This window comes from Anneissia japonica, unplaced genomic scaffold (assembly GCF_011630105.1).
Source record: "Anneissia japonica isolate Jap-2015-1 unplaced genomic scaffold, ASM1163010v1 scaffold287758_len931624_cov196, whole genome shotgun sequence".
Classification (NCBI taxonomy): domain Eukaryota; kingdom Metazoa; phylum Echinodermata; class Crinoidea; order Comatulida; family Comatulidae; genus Anneissia; species Anneissia japonica.
In genome coordinates, this window is record NW_022722245.1 from 777,449 (window position 1) to 794,803 (window position 17,355).

The window sequence follows — 17,355 nt, forward strand, 5'->3', positions numbered from 1 at the left end:
ATCTAGGCCCTAGGCTAGGCTTAGCTTTCTGCCGTCACTCTGCTACGTATACTACAATACTACCGCATAACAAAGAAAGCGACCCACGTGGTGCATTCTTAAATATTACACACATTATTTAATTGTATTAGACGATAACACGATATTGATTGAACGATCTAACCACCCTCGCATCGCAGTAATACTGAACTAGGCCTAGCTTAGGCCTCATGTTTTTGTGGTGTTTTTGTCGTTATGTACCCGATAGTAGGCTGCCTTTATATTTTCACCTGTTTTCAGTTTGCATTCAAAGGGTACATTGCTGCACAGCCAACTGTCGGGGATATAGTACCTTCATATGACTACTCATACGTATACAACAGAAAAAAACGTCGCATGGACTTAGTGAAAAATGGAGATCTAAATGAAAAAACGATGTATTTCAGCAAGTATTAAAACATTTTAGGCCTTCTTCAAAATACCTATGCCTACAGCAGTTGATTTTTTTTGCTGTAAAACCAAAATAGTTTCATCCATGCCGACTTTCCGGTCGGTTAGCGTGAGACCTGACTGAATTTTGCAGAAACTTCACATCAATCTTCGCATCGCGATGTAAAACAAAATGTCGGAAAACTTTTCTTTGACGCATGCACACTTGCATAAATGTCTACACACACACGCACACACTACACACAATAAAAAACATAGGAAATATACAGAGTGATTACAATAGTTCCTATTGCATTACATGCATAGGAACTAAAAAGGACTTTCTGTCCATTTTTACAATGTTTTGTATTAAAAAATAAAATACTGATAAACAGCTTTTTTGATACAAATTACTAACCATCAATGGTTCCCTCGGGAGAAATGTTGAAATCAAACATTATTTTCTTCGGTAACCTTCGTCCAAGGTAGCTTTCACGACATTCGCGGCACATTAAATAATACGGGCTACCTGTACCACAAGCGCCACCAAACCAGCCACCAACATAGCAACCATTACCACGATATCCCATCTGACCACACGCTTGACCACAACCAGTATGGTGCATGCGCATATGACGGTTGAAATACATGGTAGTGGTACCACAAAGTTCACAGGTCACACTAGTTTCACCCTCCTCTCCATCATTACTCAACTGAAAGAGGAAAAATCACCCCATTAGGATGTTCCAAGAAAAAGTAATACCTAATAAAATTCAAATAGAATATTTACTTTGGCCTTGGGGCTTACGAAGACTGAGGCGACCACATATTCAAAGTATTTATTTCTATTTTTCCTGTAAAAATTCATCATTGGTGGCACAGTAATATTCTAGTAGCATTTACAATACTAAGTACTCACTCCTGAAATTTCAGTTGATAATCCAACCTTCTTGTGGTCAGCAAGATGTAACATCTCGGATCACTAAATTTCACAGAGTGAGTACTAGTGTGTTCTGAATGCAAATTTCTAGTATTTCTATTAATTGTTTTTACACTAAGCGTAATTTTTTGGACTTATTTTAGGTTATGATCATTATGACTTTAAATACAACATGAGACGCAAACGTGGTAGACAACTTTTGACTCTTTTCCCCTTTTTTTGTCCAAATTAATGCCCCTACCTCCGGGTGCCAAAGGCCACGAGCTCGATCTAATGCCTGATCTAGTGTTGACACTTCAGCAGAGTACAAGTCTTGCATTATATCCTCGTCAAGCTCCATGTCTTCGTCCTCAAACATCATATCCTGATGAAACCCATCTAACACCTGCTCCTGCAGGCTTGACTCCAGATTCCTGGCTTCTGTTGACAAAAATGAACAAGAAATGTTTTTATCCACCTTTCATTCATGTTTGTAATTCCGAAAAATGTAACTGGATTATTTTTACAATTTGACTGCATTAATTTCTCTTACAGTAAGTTTCCAATAACTTATTATAACTTGTCTCACTATCTTTATAAGAAGGTTGCTACAATAAGTATTTTTTGGTTTAAATTTGGTAATTTTAAAGTTTAACATGACCATATGAAAAATAGGTTTTAAGATCTACCTGATTAGGTTTTAAAAAATAAAAATACTACATAAAATTAGGTCTATTGTTCCCTGATAAAAAAATAGCAATATCAATTATACTGCAATTAATAATATCAACAATAATAATAATGCAAATAATAACTCTATTAATAATACTAATAATAACTACTGTACTAACATTAATAATAAACACAATAAGAATATTAATATTACAAAAAATAATAACATAAACAACAGCAATAACAATAACTAGCCAAAAAAATTGAAATATATTCCTGAATATATATATATATATATTCCTAATTTCAAAGAAAAATCATTAAATATCTCCATCACTAGTCCTTCATGCTGCTGCAAAAAGCTAAACTTATCAAAATTGTCCATCAACTCACCAATACGTCTCCCTCTCCTCATCATAATTTCTCTTAAAGAATGAGCGTTATCGAGAAAAGGGATATGGCTAGATCGCGTAGCCTCATGGGTACAGGAGTAAAAGTCTTCACGTTCACTCCTGTAAAAAATATACATCAATTAGGGGCAGATCCAGTAGGGGCACAAGACATATCAATGTTATGTATTGAAATAATCACTACTTACTTATCTAAACGAGAGCATCAATGATGCAATAGCCCACTTGACAATAGCTGGCAATGTTTAAGTGCTGTCGGTGGGAGGAGGTTGTGTGGAGTGTTGTTACATGTATTGAGCATAAAAAAAAAACGTTTAAAGTTATAGTAGTTGTTATGTTCACATAACAGTTAGGAAAGGTGTGATGTTGTGTACAGTGATATTAAAGGAAATATGGTTGTTGTAGGGGTTGTTGTGTACATATGTTTTTGAAATATTTTGTACTGTAATTATGGATATATATGTAGCGGTTTATGATTTAAGTAGACAGTTTGGTGAGTGAATGGAATTTGTTGCATAGAAGTATTTCATTGTGGTCCTCTAATGAAGAAATATATTTTTCCAAAGGCACATTATAATTACGTATATCATTTGTCTTTGTTACTTTAACATGCAGCTTTGATTGAGAAAGTCTAAATAACTTCTTGGCTGACGTCAGATCTTGATGTATGTATATATGTATATGTATATATATATATATACATATGTATATATATATGTATATACATATGTATATATATGTATATATTCAATAAAAAACAGACGAGGTGGTTAATTTGCCTCATGTATATATGTATATATATATACATGTATATAAATATATATAAATGTATATATATATGTATATGTGTGTATACACATATACATACACATATAAACATATATACACATATATATATATATATACACAAACATACATATATACAAACATACATACATATATACACCCATATACATATTATATATATATATATATATATACATACATACATACTAGCTGTGTACCCGTCCTTTGGACGGGAATCAAGGAAAACTGAATGAATGAGATTAATTTTTTCTTTTTTTAAAGCATTTCATATGATAGTGCTATTGAATGCAATAGATTAAGCCCTGATGTACAGTCTTCTATCAATTTAAGTATTTTCAAGAACCACATTTGTATTAATAATTAATGAAAACAAAGTATATAGTAATAGTATAAACATTGTATATCACTAATTTAATGTTTTCTTGCTTTGTTTTATTAATATTTTACATTTCTTTTTCAAATACTTTTGTGGAGTGGATTTTCTTCATTTCCATAATTTATTTTACCATTGTTGCTATAGATTACTTTTATTTGACTAAATTGTTGACGTTTGCATACTGTTTGCGTATTATGTACCGTACTGTGTAATTTATGTCAATTGTAAATAAGGTATCTGATGACCATTATAAAAAAACAGATAGGCCAAAATGAAATTTTACTATTACTACAAATACAATTCATTTATATGAAATCAGCAGAAATAATGTAATTAAAATATGTTCCCAATTCATGATGCAATGTTAATGACCAAATATTCTTTACTATTTCAAAAAAATATTGTGCTTTCTATTAGATGAATGTAGCATGAATAGAGTAACGACTTGGAATTAAGGGTGCAAGTTATGGTATGGATTAGAATCTATATGAAAGTACACGAAAAACGAAGAAAAAGAAATCCCCATGGTTAAGGGTCAAAATTGACAAGATTGGCATGAAGTAACACATGCAGTAAACCTATACCGATATTAACTCCAAGGATTCAGGGGAGAAAATTCTGGTCTATTGTTTAAAATGTGTCAAAATATAAAGTTGAATGAATTTGTCATATTTTGAGACTGCTGTAGTTGTTGCGATACAATGAAAAAAATTAAGTGTCCCCTTAATAGGGGTAATTTGACAATTTGGTACACTCAAAAATTGTCCCCGTCCCCTTAATATGGGTGTCTCCTTAATAGGGGTTGGCCGTAGGGTTAAAAAATATATTGCCCCTCGTTTCATGGAAAAGTGTCCCCCTTAATAGGGGTGTTCCCTGAATAGGGGTGTCGCAAAGAAGGGGTTCTAATGTATTTTTATTCACCCAAAACACACATATTATTGTTGTGTAACTTTCATTTCTACTATACTTTTACAATGTTTGTTTAATATTGCTCTTATGTTTTCTTTCACCTCTATTATTTTTGCATTGTGTATTCCTTCACCCACAAGACTTTAAATAACTGTTTAAAATCTTAATGTAATGTTTAAAATCTTAATGTAATTGGAGGAATATATACTGACTCTTCCCATCCGATAGCTGAACTTTCACGTTCTGCAATAGGAGCAATGGGTAAAGGGTCAGAGGTTGCTGACTGAAGACTGGCAGCTAGAGAAGGAGGAGGAGGAGTAGCTTCTGCTCCACCCTCCTCACCATCCTCATCTTCCTCAGTGTAAGGATGCTCCACCATCCACGATACAAGAACATTAATGCGTTGAATATCTCCATCACGTGAAGAACCTATAAAAAAAATCAATAATAAAATTAGAGACATCATAGAACACTCCTATGGGATGGTAGCTGCACTACTACTGTTAAAAAAATAATGATCAGGAGACAGCGCTAGTTTCAACTGATTTCTTTCAACTTTAATTCGTATTACTGCAGGGGTCCATGGTTTCCTGCAAACACACACAAGTCTACATGAAATCAATAAGGTCTCCCGCACTCCACGAATCAAGTAGAATCTTCCGGAAAATTAACGATATTTGAATAGTAAATTAACGATATTTGAATAGTTTTACTACTGTATTTTAATTGTCTCCTAGAAGTCTGTAGTGATGGGTATGCACAGCAAATTAAAATTAGATGTGTTAAGAAAGCGCATTTAAACAAGTCTCCTGGAAGTGTCTTCTTCCAGCTTGGGATCCTTGTTACTGCAGGTTCTTTGAGGGATTATTCTACATAATTTTGAGAGATTTTGTGCACCAACTATATAATTTACCCCAAAGGCCCCATTTCATTGACTGCTTAATAAAAGTGCTCTGAGATATAGTTATTGTAGAGTACTACAGTATATCAAAACCTTATTACTATTATCATTACATTTTATTACTGTCACAACAAACAGATCACTAGATTATAATCTAACTGGTCATTCAATCCATGCCAATTAGGATCGCCAATGTTCAAATGATAACAAAATAATTACATACCTGTTGCTAGTAAAGCCTGTTGAATGTGGTTCATTGTAAAGCCCATATCAAGCAGAGATCGACTGATAGTTGGTGGAGAGTCCATTGGTAGTGACTTTCTACTTGCACTACTTACTCCAGGAGTGGGTGGTTCCCTTAATGAGCTTAGTAGAGGGGCTGGAAAATGTTAAAGAGTTTTACTCTTTAATTGTGACAGTAAAACATTATTGCAACCAACTCTTTAAATTTATATTTATTATTATATTATAAAATATGTTGTATAATTGTATTCTGTTAATTGATATTTTATAGTTTCTATCATAAAAGTAAGTATTCATAAAATAGACTCTGATATGGTTCACAGCCACACTATTAAGTGTTTAGAACATTGGTATGAAAATCAAAACCACCTCGGGACAAACCTCCTACCACTTAATTAAGTATTCCAAGTCAAGTATCATTTATTCATACAGCTGTGAGAGGAAAAAAAAAAACAATTAAAAAAATATACCTGCATCTAATTCCAGAGGGGACACTGGTGGTGAACCTGGGGGTGTGGCCTGAGGTCGATTGGATCTTCTCAGTAATGAGCTTAAGGAGGCTGATGCGATATTCCTAGAGAGGCGTCTAACATATCTCATAGGCCCAGTAGATGAAGTAGCAAGCTTTGAGGTGCTGACTGATGCAGGGCCCTCTGCCTGTGTTGCTTGGCTAGGACTGCTTTTGGCCTCCTTGATATAATCACTTGAGCTGCTTCTGCATACATCATTACCAACTGCAAAAAAAAACAATACAATATATACTTCATCATCTATCATTACCCAAATTTCACCATGCAACCAATAATGAAATTGTAGGCATAAGCTAGGCCTAATAGCTGTAGCCTAGACCATGCAGATTCCAGTATAGGGCCTCAGCCTTACAAAGAATGCCCATGGCAAGCCTAGGTAACTCAGAACCTAGGTAGTATTTTCGTAATAAATATGAATACCATATATTTCACACTTGGTTCTAAATTTTTTGGGGATGGGTTTATTACAGGGTAGAGATTTACTCAAAAGTTAGGGGGTGTGCTTATATTTGAGGTGTACTTATTGCCAAAAGGATACTGTATACTGTAGTTATAGTTTTACATTGACTGTCCTATTGTATAACTTAAATTGATAAATGGATTGTATGTATTAATGTTTTGTAGAAGGCAACTATCAATGCTATTTACTAATAAAATGTATTTCATTTCAGTAAGTGTCTTACCTAATTTTGATTCTCCATCATCTGTTTGTAAATATGGGCCCTCAGCAGTCATCTTTAATAAAACAGAGTGCGCTCGCTCCAGTTCAGCTAAGCTGACAATCCTTTTAATGGGTGATGGCATGACAGCTCTCTTCACCAAGTGTCGCATAATGTATCGTAATGTCTCTTGCATATCTCCCACTGATTCATCCCCTTGTTTCTTGGAGGCCTTTCCTCCATCGGATTTTGACATGTCACTTTTTTTTTCTTCTTTTTCATGTGACTTTGGCATCAATAAAACCTCTGCAAATTTGCCCGATCCTATGATGACGCTTAAACTTTTCAATGCAGCAACCTGAATAAATGTTTTTTTAATTGCTAACATTTCATTTTCAGCTTGTCCTGTACGTTCATTCAAATCAGAACTTGTCAATCTGGATACTTTTTTATTCATTCTTTCCTTCACGCTTTCTTCAGATGACACTCTTGGAATATCAGCACATACTCTTTCTTTCCTAGATGATGAATATTTTAAGTCTTCATCTTCTTTATTGAGAACCTGTTTTTCCTCATTCACTGATCTTGTATTTAGTAGTTCTGTCTTTATATTGTGAAATACAGCCTCTGCAACTTGGCTAGTAACACCATGCGCAACTTCATGGCTTTCTAAAGCCGATGTACCGATAGCTTCAGTTCTCTCATATGCACTAACTACTTCTGCAATGTTATGATCTGACTCACTGCACAAGGCTAATGATTTTGCAAATGATAAGCCCTGTAGTTCTTTAACCGAGGATGTTGCACCCGAATCAAAATCAGTGCCAGTTGCAAATCTTGAAGTATCTGATCCATCTGAGAGCATCGCTACAAAAGAGTCAGAGGAATTATGGGATGATTGTGCATCTAGATTATTGCCTGAGAGTCTTTGGCATTCTGGATTAACTTTGTTGTTTTCGAACTCTAAAGCTGATGCTATGTCACTATCTAATTTTTTTTCTATCTCATCTTGTTCTTTCTGTTTCTTTGCTCGCTGCTTTGCTACTTTTGCTTGTGCTTGCGAATGTTTCTTCTCAATCCTAATATGCTCGTCATCTACTCCACACAATAATAAGAGGTTTGACATGATGTCAGCATTAAGACCATTCAATGTAGATGCATCAAACGCGACAGACTCGACAGGTTCTAACCCAGATATAGCAGTATCACTGTGAAAAAATATAAATATTTAAGCATAATAATTATCTGACATCAAGTGGAAACTAGAATTACTCCTTTTACGCTACACAGAAAAAGCATAGCCTCCCAGCGGTGCAATTTTTACACAGTACAAAATTTTTAAACCTTTGAATTCTGAAAATATATAGGCATTTTAAATTCGTGTTTAGGATGAGGCTTGGGAAGGGTGAGGGTAATGTCCCCAGTCTTCCCCCTTCACCCACTGACCAGTAGTTAGGTAAGGGGAAATTAGCTCACAAAATAAGGTGATTTATAACTATTTGAGTGTGATTTGGGGAGGGAGAGAGACTGAGTTAGGACCGCGGACAGCCCTCAAAATTAACACCGGCATTCGGCAAAGCCAGCTTAAACGGCGTCTTTTAGCCGCCCAAAGCCAACAAAATAATCGCCGAGGTGAAAAATTTAGGCCTAGGCTAGCCCAAGCTAATTCAGGCCTAGGCTGGCACTGGTACCAGTGGTGGTAGACTTGGCGGGATCACAGTGAACACAATATTAAACTTTATTCTTAATGAAAGAAAGTTACTTAATTTCTTTATGTTGTATTATGAGTGAAATGTGAATTTTCGGTTTGACATTTTTTTTCTAAACACAACACATTCTTGGTGTAAACATTAGGTCGTGCCTCCTAAACTCTGTCCGCTAATTGGTTTTTTTTTTTTCATGGGGTCATGGATGGGCAAACATGTGCTTGGCTGTGATGACGTCAGATTGCCCAAAGTTTCATCGTGCGTGAAAGCTTGCAGACAGGAACAAGCTCAGTGTAAATTGATTAATTTTTAAACAGATTTATTAAAACAAATAAGAAACCCTCGTAGATTTGTTTTACAGTCAAATCTAAACAAATCTTAAAAATGTAAATTTCATTCTCTAAAAATTTCCATGTTTTTTAAGAATGATTGAAGCTATGCATTTATGAATCTACGACATCCAACGTCTACTAAAAAAGTGTCAGCCATTGTAGAAATGAAGTTCTGTTTCATTTCAGGTCGATTGTAATCGATTTTTAAGGATTAGGCCTAAGGCAATAATGTACTTTATAAAAAATAGAAGGTGTAACTTTCACTTTATCTAACATTAACGTCTAGGCCTACTGGTGTGTGGTTTAAATCAATAGATAATCTCTATGGCAACGATATTGGAACTGAGCTAGCTGACACGACGGTTCATTCAAAGGGTTGTGCTGGGCCTAGTTTGTTAATTACCAGACAACGATGATTATTGCGTTATTTCGTCTAAAAATTGTTGTTTATTAACTGTTTGTTCGGTTTTTAGAAGTTGATTTTATGTTCTAGACCGAATAAAAAGTCCGAAATTCGGAAGAGGGAGATTTAAATAAAAAGTATTTTATTAAAGGAAGAATGGTTTTGGGACTTGAAAAAAAAGTTTGGTTTTCTGGGCATTCGGAATTCGGAGATCCCACTGTAATTTTTTTTTTTTGTAGTTTCATTTTATTCATCATCATAACTGTAATAAATTACCATTTCTTTCCTCACTGTAACATATTTATTACATAGAACATTCTAGAAGTACATTTATGTGATCAAACAAACAGTGTAAACCACATTGCTATGTATAGGAACACATGACACCATGTAGAATCCAAAAGTAATATTTGGAAGGTTCTGGAATCTTTGGTAATGTAGAGGCAATAAGCCTATTGGTCAATTATGATGTACTGTGACCAATGAGGGACTTAGGCAACATAGAAGGCTCTTGAATGCTCTGGAGTTCTAGAGCTAATGTATATAAGGTGAGACCTTAAAAAGAGCTCTTCTTCAAACACATGTTTATGTGAATATTTGTTGTGTTATTTTGATACCGGATTCTTGTTGGAGTTTATACAGAATAAAAGTTTATTTGAGAGTTGTGTTACAACATTGTGAGCTGTGTTTGTATTTTTGTATGTCAAAGAGGGATTCCTAGTCATTTCTTTACCGCTGGGAAATACGTCAAGTAAGAATTCATGACAATAACATAAACATTGTTCAAAATGTTATCAATAATTAGTTGTGAATGTGAACATCAGTATGTAGGCTAGTAGAGGCTAGGCTTTTCAGCTTCATTGGGTGACCTGAAAAGACATCCATCACTGGTATAACAGGTCAGCATGGGTTGATTTCAGGGCTTTTAGCTGAAACTGCCAACATATTTAACCAGCGTCAAATTTAAAATGCCGGCGATTTCCTTTTTTTACCGACATACTTTTCCTAATTTTGAGGGCTGGCTGGGTGGGGTCCAACTGGGTGAGGGCCCTACTCGGTGAGGGAAAAATATTTTTGGGGTGTTGTCTGCACAAAAACTGTACTTTATTGAAAGTGCAAGTCTACTCAACAGGTGTCGTCAATGAAGATATGACATATACGGTAGTTACTGTATCCAGCATGGTGGCCTGACAGCACATACTGGCTGATCTCGATAGACAGTGATTGATTGCACAAAAGTTTTTACATGCCAATACGTGTAAACTGTCTTTGTAGGCTATCCATTGAGCGACCTGACGTACACACGGCATCAATTAATCAATCAATCAATCAACCAACGTTTCTTTTGGAATTGAGTAAAAAAAAATTGGTGATATAAAAGGGGAAGCACGTTCCATGCGCAACCCCCTCCCCACCACACCCCTTAATCTGTCCCTGGCTATACCTACTACTTACCAAGCCTGTAGCTAGCTAGGCCTAGGCTATAGCCCTCCAGTCAGGCAAGGCCTAGCCTATAGGCAACAACTGACAGGAAAGACCTGCATGAGGAATACTTCCTCTGCCCAGAATTTAGGCCTACAAACCAGTCAAAGAATATAGAGGAAGAACGAGAAGCGAGCATATTTTGCATTGTGCGTCATATCATGCAAGCCTGGCCCTCTCGCAGCAGTGTGTGAACTGCCTATGTTGATAATAATAATTACAGGTAAGGTGAGGTGGGCTGCTTTCGATGCCATTTTTCACTTGCCTTTTTTTTCCCTTTACCACACATTATATTTATTTATCTAATAAGTAATTATTATACAAGTACAGTATATATAGAGTATATACTATTATTTTATTTTTTTTTTTCATATCTATTTTTTGCACACTTCATTTTGTGGTGTTATATGAAGACGATTTTATATATATATACAATTTTATATATATATATATATATATATATATATATATATATAAATCAAGATAATTTTTTAGGTATTCAAGTAAAATTTCCGTCGACCTAGAGATCCATATTCTCAAAATGTTCGCACCTCAGCCCCAACCATGATGGGGCTGAGGTGGTGTCGACTCTCAGGTGCACCCCCTACCGCCAAGTCCTCCATCTGCCCCAGCTGCATTAGGAATTTATTAGTGTAAAATGGACCTACCAAAAACAACAGACTCCGTCCTCTTATAAACATCTTGCATTCTGCCAAGTTTGAAACCAATTGGCTTTACCAAACTTTAGTTATTATGGTAACAACAATTTGCCTAACAATGACAACGACACCATGAAGAACATGGGTAAATTCGATAGCTTCGGGGATGCTAATAACAGTGTTTAAACATTTTCTTGGTTGAAACTTGTCACACCTAGTCCTATGTAGTGCAGGAGTGCAAAGTCCCATGTGTTAGTGGTAATTAGTAATCGTGATAAATTAAGTACATCAAATTAACCCATTACCTTACTGTTGCTTCCGTGTCTTCCCACTGTACCTTTGCTGATGTTCCACCTTCTTTCAGAACACCTAGCAGAGTGGCTTCCCTTGATGTTTGCTTGTGAATACATCGTCCTCCCATTCTAAGACCTTGGTCCACTCCACCAATTACAGCTAATACAGGCCAAACAGTACAGCAAAGAGAATTGAAATCTACACAGATATTAATTAAATGTTAAAACATTAATAATAATAATAATAATAAGGTAAGAACTTATATAGCGCCATTCAAAAAACCGAAGTAATTATCAGTGGCGCTTCATGTTATTGAATCATATTGGTCTTGCACTTTACTTGGAGTTTGTTTCATACTAGGTTCCCTTAAAGTCTGGTTTTTAAACAAGTAAGGTTATCATCTAAGAGTAGAATTTTTGGTATCCGATAATTTCGGCCGCGCCTTCATTTTGGTCGCGCTATTTTCGTTATGCATTTCGGTCGCGTTGTATGGCGCGCCGACAGTGCGACCGCAAATCTGGAAAAAGGGAGCTAAGCAGTATAGTATTTTTATAAACACAAAACTTACATAAAACATTAGTTGACTAACATTATTTGTATTACTGTACTATGATATTATAGTTTATCTATATTAACGTGTATCACTTGGTGTTATTTTTCTTTTTTTACAGAACCAACGAAAATGTTATAAATTCGACTTGGTTTGAGACAAGTTTCTCTTTAACGTTTGTTGCGATATATTTTATTAATGCATAAATTGAATGGAGATTTATGAAATAAACATAGTCAATAGATTAGTTTTTCATACATTTGTTTTTTTGTCGGTTACATTTCCATTTATCTTGAATGTTCTGATCATGTTTATAATTTGATAAATGAACATACTGAATGATATATGATGAATGAAAATGAATTGAATTGTACCAGGGACCAAAGGATCTTCATGGTTCCGTGCACACATAGTGGCTACCACCAGTTTAACCCACTGAGCATGCATACCTTTGACTGGGTTTTGTTTTTTGTTTTCATCATCAACATCCTTTACTAAATCATCTTCACCTTGCCTAATTTTCTCACACTTTTTCTTATCAGAATTCTGGATCTCCTGTAATTCTTGTTCTTCCACTTGTCTATCCTGTTTTTTATCCTTTTCAATCGTTTTATCTTTACTTGAAGCGTAGAGTTGGCCCAAGTTTTGCATTCTTTCAATAATCTTAGCGTTAACAGATTTAGACCAGTTACTGTTTCGCTGTAGTGACCGGATTAGAGAAATATTAGCCTCAGCCATTGCACATGCACTTGGTGCGCAGAACGGGTCTCCTGCACATAAATCTCGTGGAGCTCCTCGAACCTGCATATCACAAATTTTAACTTTTTCTCCTGGGTTTGTGCTGTAAAATACCACAACTGGATACAACTCATTTGCATCTATGTCCTCGAATGCTAATCTGGGATCCTGTTAATAAAAACGAAAAAGTGAAATTCATCTCAAGTTGCCTTACACAGTGATGGCGCCAGGATCTGCCCAATGTTTAAACTTGTTAAGTGCACTTAAGTACAACTGTTCATTGTGTACTGGCATGTGTAACAAGTGCAAACTTTGTGTGTACACTGAGGTTTCATGGGAACATGTCATATGTCACAAAAAGCTTTAATAGTGTATTATATTACTTGCACGCTGGGTTCTGATTATACTAATGCAGTCACAAATAGCAGTATATAAATAGCAACAAGCACTGCAATACTCTACCTCTCCATTCTTGCCAAATGACACTGTCCTTGCTTCCATATCCAGTACACAGGTGATGCTGTCTCCTTGTGTAAATCCGGGGAACGTGATCGAGTGTTCGCCATTGTGGTACAGATTACCGCTGTATGCTCTGTACAACCACATGTCACCCGTGTTCCGATGGCTAAAGTCGCGTACTGGGTGTTTAGAGACACCTACGCAGGTACCTTCATTCCCTTTGTTTTCTTTAACAATTACAAACTAAAAGAGAAGAAAAAGTGGCCTTGTTTAGAAAGTAAGTTTTTTCTTCATACTTCAGTCACTGTAAAGCTTTGTCAACACTATCAAACTTCATCAAAAAAGCATCACATAAAATGTAATGGAACAATATCATCAAAGTACATCAAACTCTATCAAATAATGTGATGTATTTTGATGAAATGTAATAATCAAATCTGATTGGTTGGTGTGACTTTTAGTGTTTGCTTATTGGTCAAAAGGTGTTTCCTAATTTTAAGAGTCATACTATCAAAGTTTTTACATCAAAGTTGATCAAATAGTAGAAAGAAGATGGAGCAGAAGGTTGGTGCTGCACGTCTAATTGCTGGGATTATGTTAAAGAGGAAGAGGGAGAGAGAGGGAAGAAAAGAAAAAAGAAAAGAGGTGGTGGATTAAGCTTAGACTTGAGAGAAGAAATGAATTGAAAGCATCATCTACAACAGCATAAAACAGATTTCCGCAAACTTTTTACTTCACGGACTATTTATGATTCTAGACACCAAGTCGCTGCCCAGCGGCTTAGCCGCACCAGGGACCAACATACCAAATCCTGAAATTTTGATCATGAAGCCTCCATGTATATAAAATATTTTGACATCATTATCTGTTCTCTCAGTGATAAAATTTCATTTAATATGAATTAAATATTATTTTATTAAATAAATAATACCGTACATTTGTTTTTCGGCCCCCCACCCCCACCCCCGACAATTGTTGATTGTTTTTTTTTTCTACCATGATGATTCAACCAAACACGGTTCAGCCGCACACGTCATAGCTTCCTCCTTCTTCCTAAAACTTTTACGCGCACACTGTTCTCCGCAACTTTGAAAGACTATCTTACTATACATGTATTATGTTTAGTAATATTTAGTAAGTATCAACATGCGCATTCGGTTATCAAGAAATGTGTACTGTTGTTTACTGTAGTGATCTTTCTAGGACAGGTCTTATATTTATTTTTATCTTAGCTCATGACTCATCCCATCATTCCTCTATACCGAATTTACTCGATCTTACAGGGTTAATACTAGACGATAACATAGTGTCTAGCTCCCGAGGAGTCATAGACACAAAAACCGCTTATAACTCAAATAGCACACATCATATGGCACTTTAGCAGCGTGTGCAAGTGAGGCAATCGCTGTAACAATGAAAGCAGTTTTATTAAAAACTATATTCTCCATGTAGTAGAGTGCCTTAACGTCAAAATATGGAAGAATCGTGACACGGATGACAAAACTTTAATTTTTGGTGGAGATACTTTTATCAACATGCTTTTCAAGAAAATCTCTGGAGCCAAAAATTAAATCTTATTTTTGGGGTAAAAAATCTCTTTTTTGGGCAAAATTACAGTTTTCAATATTTTGGTATTTTTGACTGCTATAGTGCAAGCCCTACCTTTACAAATAAGTTTAGAATCAATATTATCATTATTTAGTCACAAATAAGCTAATAAAGATGAAAAAATATTTTTAAAAAATAAAAGATTTTTTGAACGAAAAAGTCGCTTTTGTATTATTCTAGATTTTAACCTTGTTCATAGGCTAATAATTGGATTACCTGGATGACAAAATTTGGTACAGATATTAGTATGGGCATAAAATTTCGAAAAATCTCTGTAGCCAAAAAAAAAAAAATTTGGGGGGTAAAAAATTGTGTAAATTTTTTGTGTAAAACTTGAATTTTTGGGGAAAAATGGTTTTTAATATTTTAGTATTTTTGACTATTATAGTACAAGATCTACTTATATACAAACAGGCTTAGAATCTATATAGTCATTCTTTTTACACAATAAGCATATAAGAATGAAATAGTTTTATCAACATGCTTTTCAGGAAAATCTCTGAAACCAAAAAAAAAAATCAATTTTTTTACACTTTTTTGGGCTAAAAACATTATTTTTTGGGGAAAAAAAGGATTTTTTTTTACATTTAAACTATACCTGATATGCTTTGCATGTAAAAATATATTCTAATCAAAAGTATACCTCACTGGTCGATAACATGTCAGAATCCTGACATAAGGGTTTAAAAAAAACCCTCAATTTTTGGTAATATTTAGGCTAAAAAAATTATTTTTTTTTTGTTAAAAAATATAGATTTGTTGACATTTAAATTATAACTAATATTCACTGCATGTAAAAATATATTTTAACCGATATCATACCTCACTGATCAGTAATGTGTCAGAAACTGAAATAAAAGTTTTAAAGAATCCCAATTGTTCCTATTTTTAAGTTTAAACAAAGTTTTTGGTACAAAATAGTTTTTTTGACATTTATACTGATATGCTCTGTATGTAAAAATACATTTTAACCAATACAGTATTATACCTCGATGGTCAATAGTATATCAGAATCTTATAAAGGCATTGGAAAAAATTGAGATTTGTCTACATATAAAATTATAATTGCAGTTCTTGGTATGTAAAAAATTCATTTTAACCAATATATTACCTTACTAGTCAATAACATATCAGAATCTTACGTAAAGGTTTTTAAAAATCCCAATTTTGGCAATATTTTTGGTTATAAAAAACTTATTTTTGGTAAAAAAATATAGAGTTTTGTTGAGATTTAAACTATATCCTGATATACTATGTATGTTATATATTATACATCACTGATCAGTAACAGTATCAGAATATGCCCTCTTGAGGCGCTGACAAGGCGAGCGTCATAACCACTAGACCACGAAGGTTTCATGGTTGAACAGGCCCAAATAACCGTCAGGAACATTGTATTACACAATGGTATCTGGCCGAACGCCCTCTTGAGGCACACCATTGTGTAATACAATGTTCCCGATGGTTATTTGGACCTGTTCAACCATGAAGCCTTCGTGGTCTAGTGGTTATGACGCTCGCCTTGTCAGCGCCTCAATAGTCAAAAATACCAAAATATTAAAAACCATATTTTTTCCCAAAAATTCAATTTTTGTTTGGCTCCAGAGATTTTTCAACATTTTATGGTAATAATAATAATAATAATAATAATATCTGTACCAAATTTGACACTTTTGTCATCCAAGTAATCCAATTATTAGAATACACAAGGTTAAAATCTAGATTGTTTCGTCAAAAAAATATTTTATTTTCTTTATATTTTTTAACCTTTATTTGCTTATTTCTGACTACATAATGATCATATTGATTTTAAACCTATTTGTACAGGTAGGTCTTGCACTACAATAGTTAAAAAATACCAAGATATTGAAAACCATATTTTTTCCCAAAAATGTGACTTTTTACCCCAAAAATAAGATTTTTTTTTTTGGCTCCAAAGATTTTTCAAAATTGTATGCCCATACCAATATCTGTACCAAATTTGGCACTTTTGTCATCCGTGTCACGATCCTGGCGCTAAGGCACTCTCTTTGTTACTTTTTTTTTCATTTTCCAGACCCTTCAAAAATGTTTCGTGGCCTAAAAGATGAGTACTTGAAGGTAAGCGACCTCTTTCAAAAAACCTTTCAAATGCATGTCAAGATAGAGTGTAATGTGTTTGCTTTGACTATGTTCTGCCCACCCCATTTTGTTTTGTGGCATTATAAATATCCTTTCAAGTACAAGAAAACCTATAACACAAATAATGTGCCAAAACACTTTACTTTATTGATGCATTCCATCCAAGCAG

General features: G+C 34.6%; 1 protein-coding gene across 1 annotated transcript in view; it reads right to left on the reverse strand.

Annotated features, from left to right (window-relative positions):
- Nucleotides 1-17,355, reverse strand: part of LOC117111791 (probable E3 ubiquitin-protein ligase HERC1) — a gene marked incomplete in the record, with an annotated part of 172,277 nt that overhangs the window by 118,602 nt on the left and 36,320 nt on the right. Inside the window, 10 exon segments of the mRNA XM_033254783.1 lie at nt 827-1,121; nt 1,590-1,768; nt 2,393-2,511; nt 4,714-4,930; nt 5,626-5,781; nt 6,116-6,379; nt 6,859-8,042; nt 11,722-11,908; nt 12,710-13,166; nt 13,461-13,700. Coding sequence (XP_033110674.1) covers nt 827-1,121; nt 1,590-1,768; nt 2,393-2,511; nt 4,714-4,930; nt 5,626-5,781; nt 6,116-6,379; nt 6,859-8,042; nt 11,722-11,908; nt 12,710-13,166; nt 13,461-13,700 — 3,298 coding nt within the window.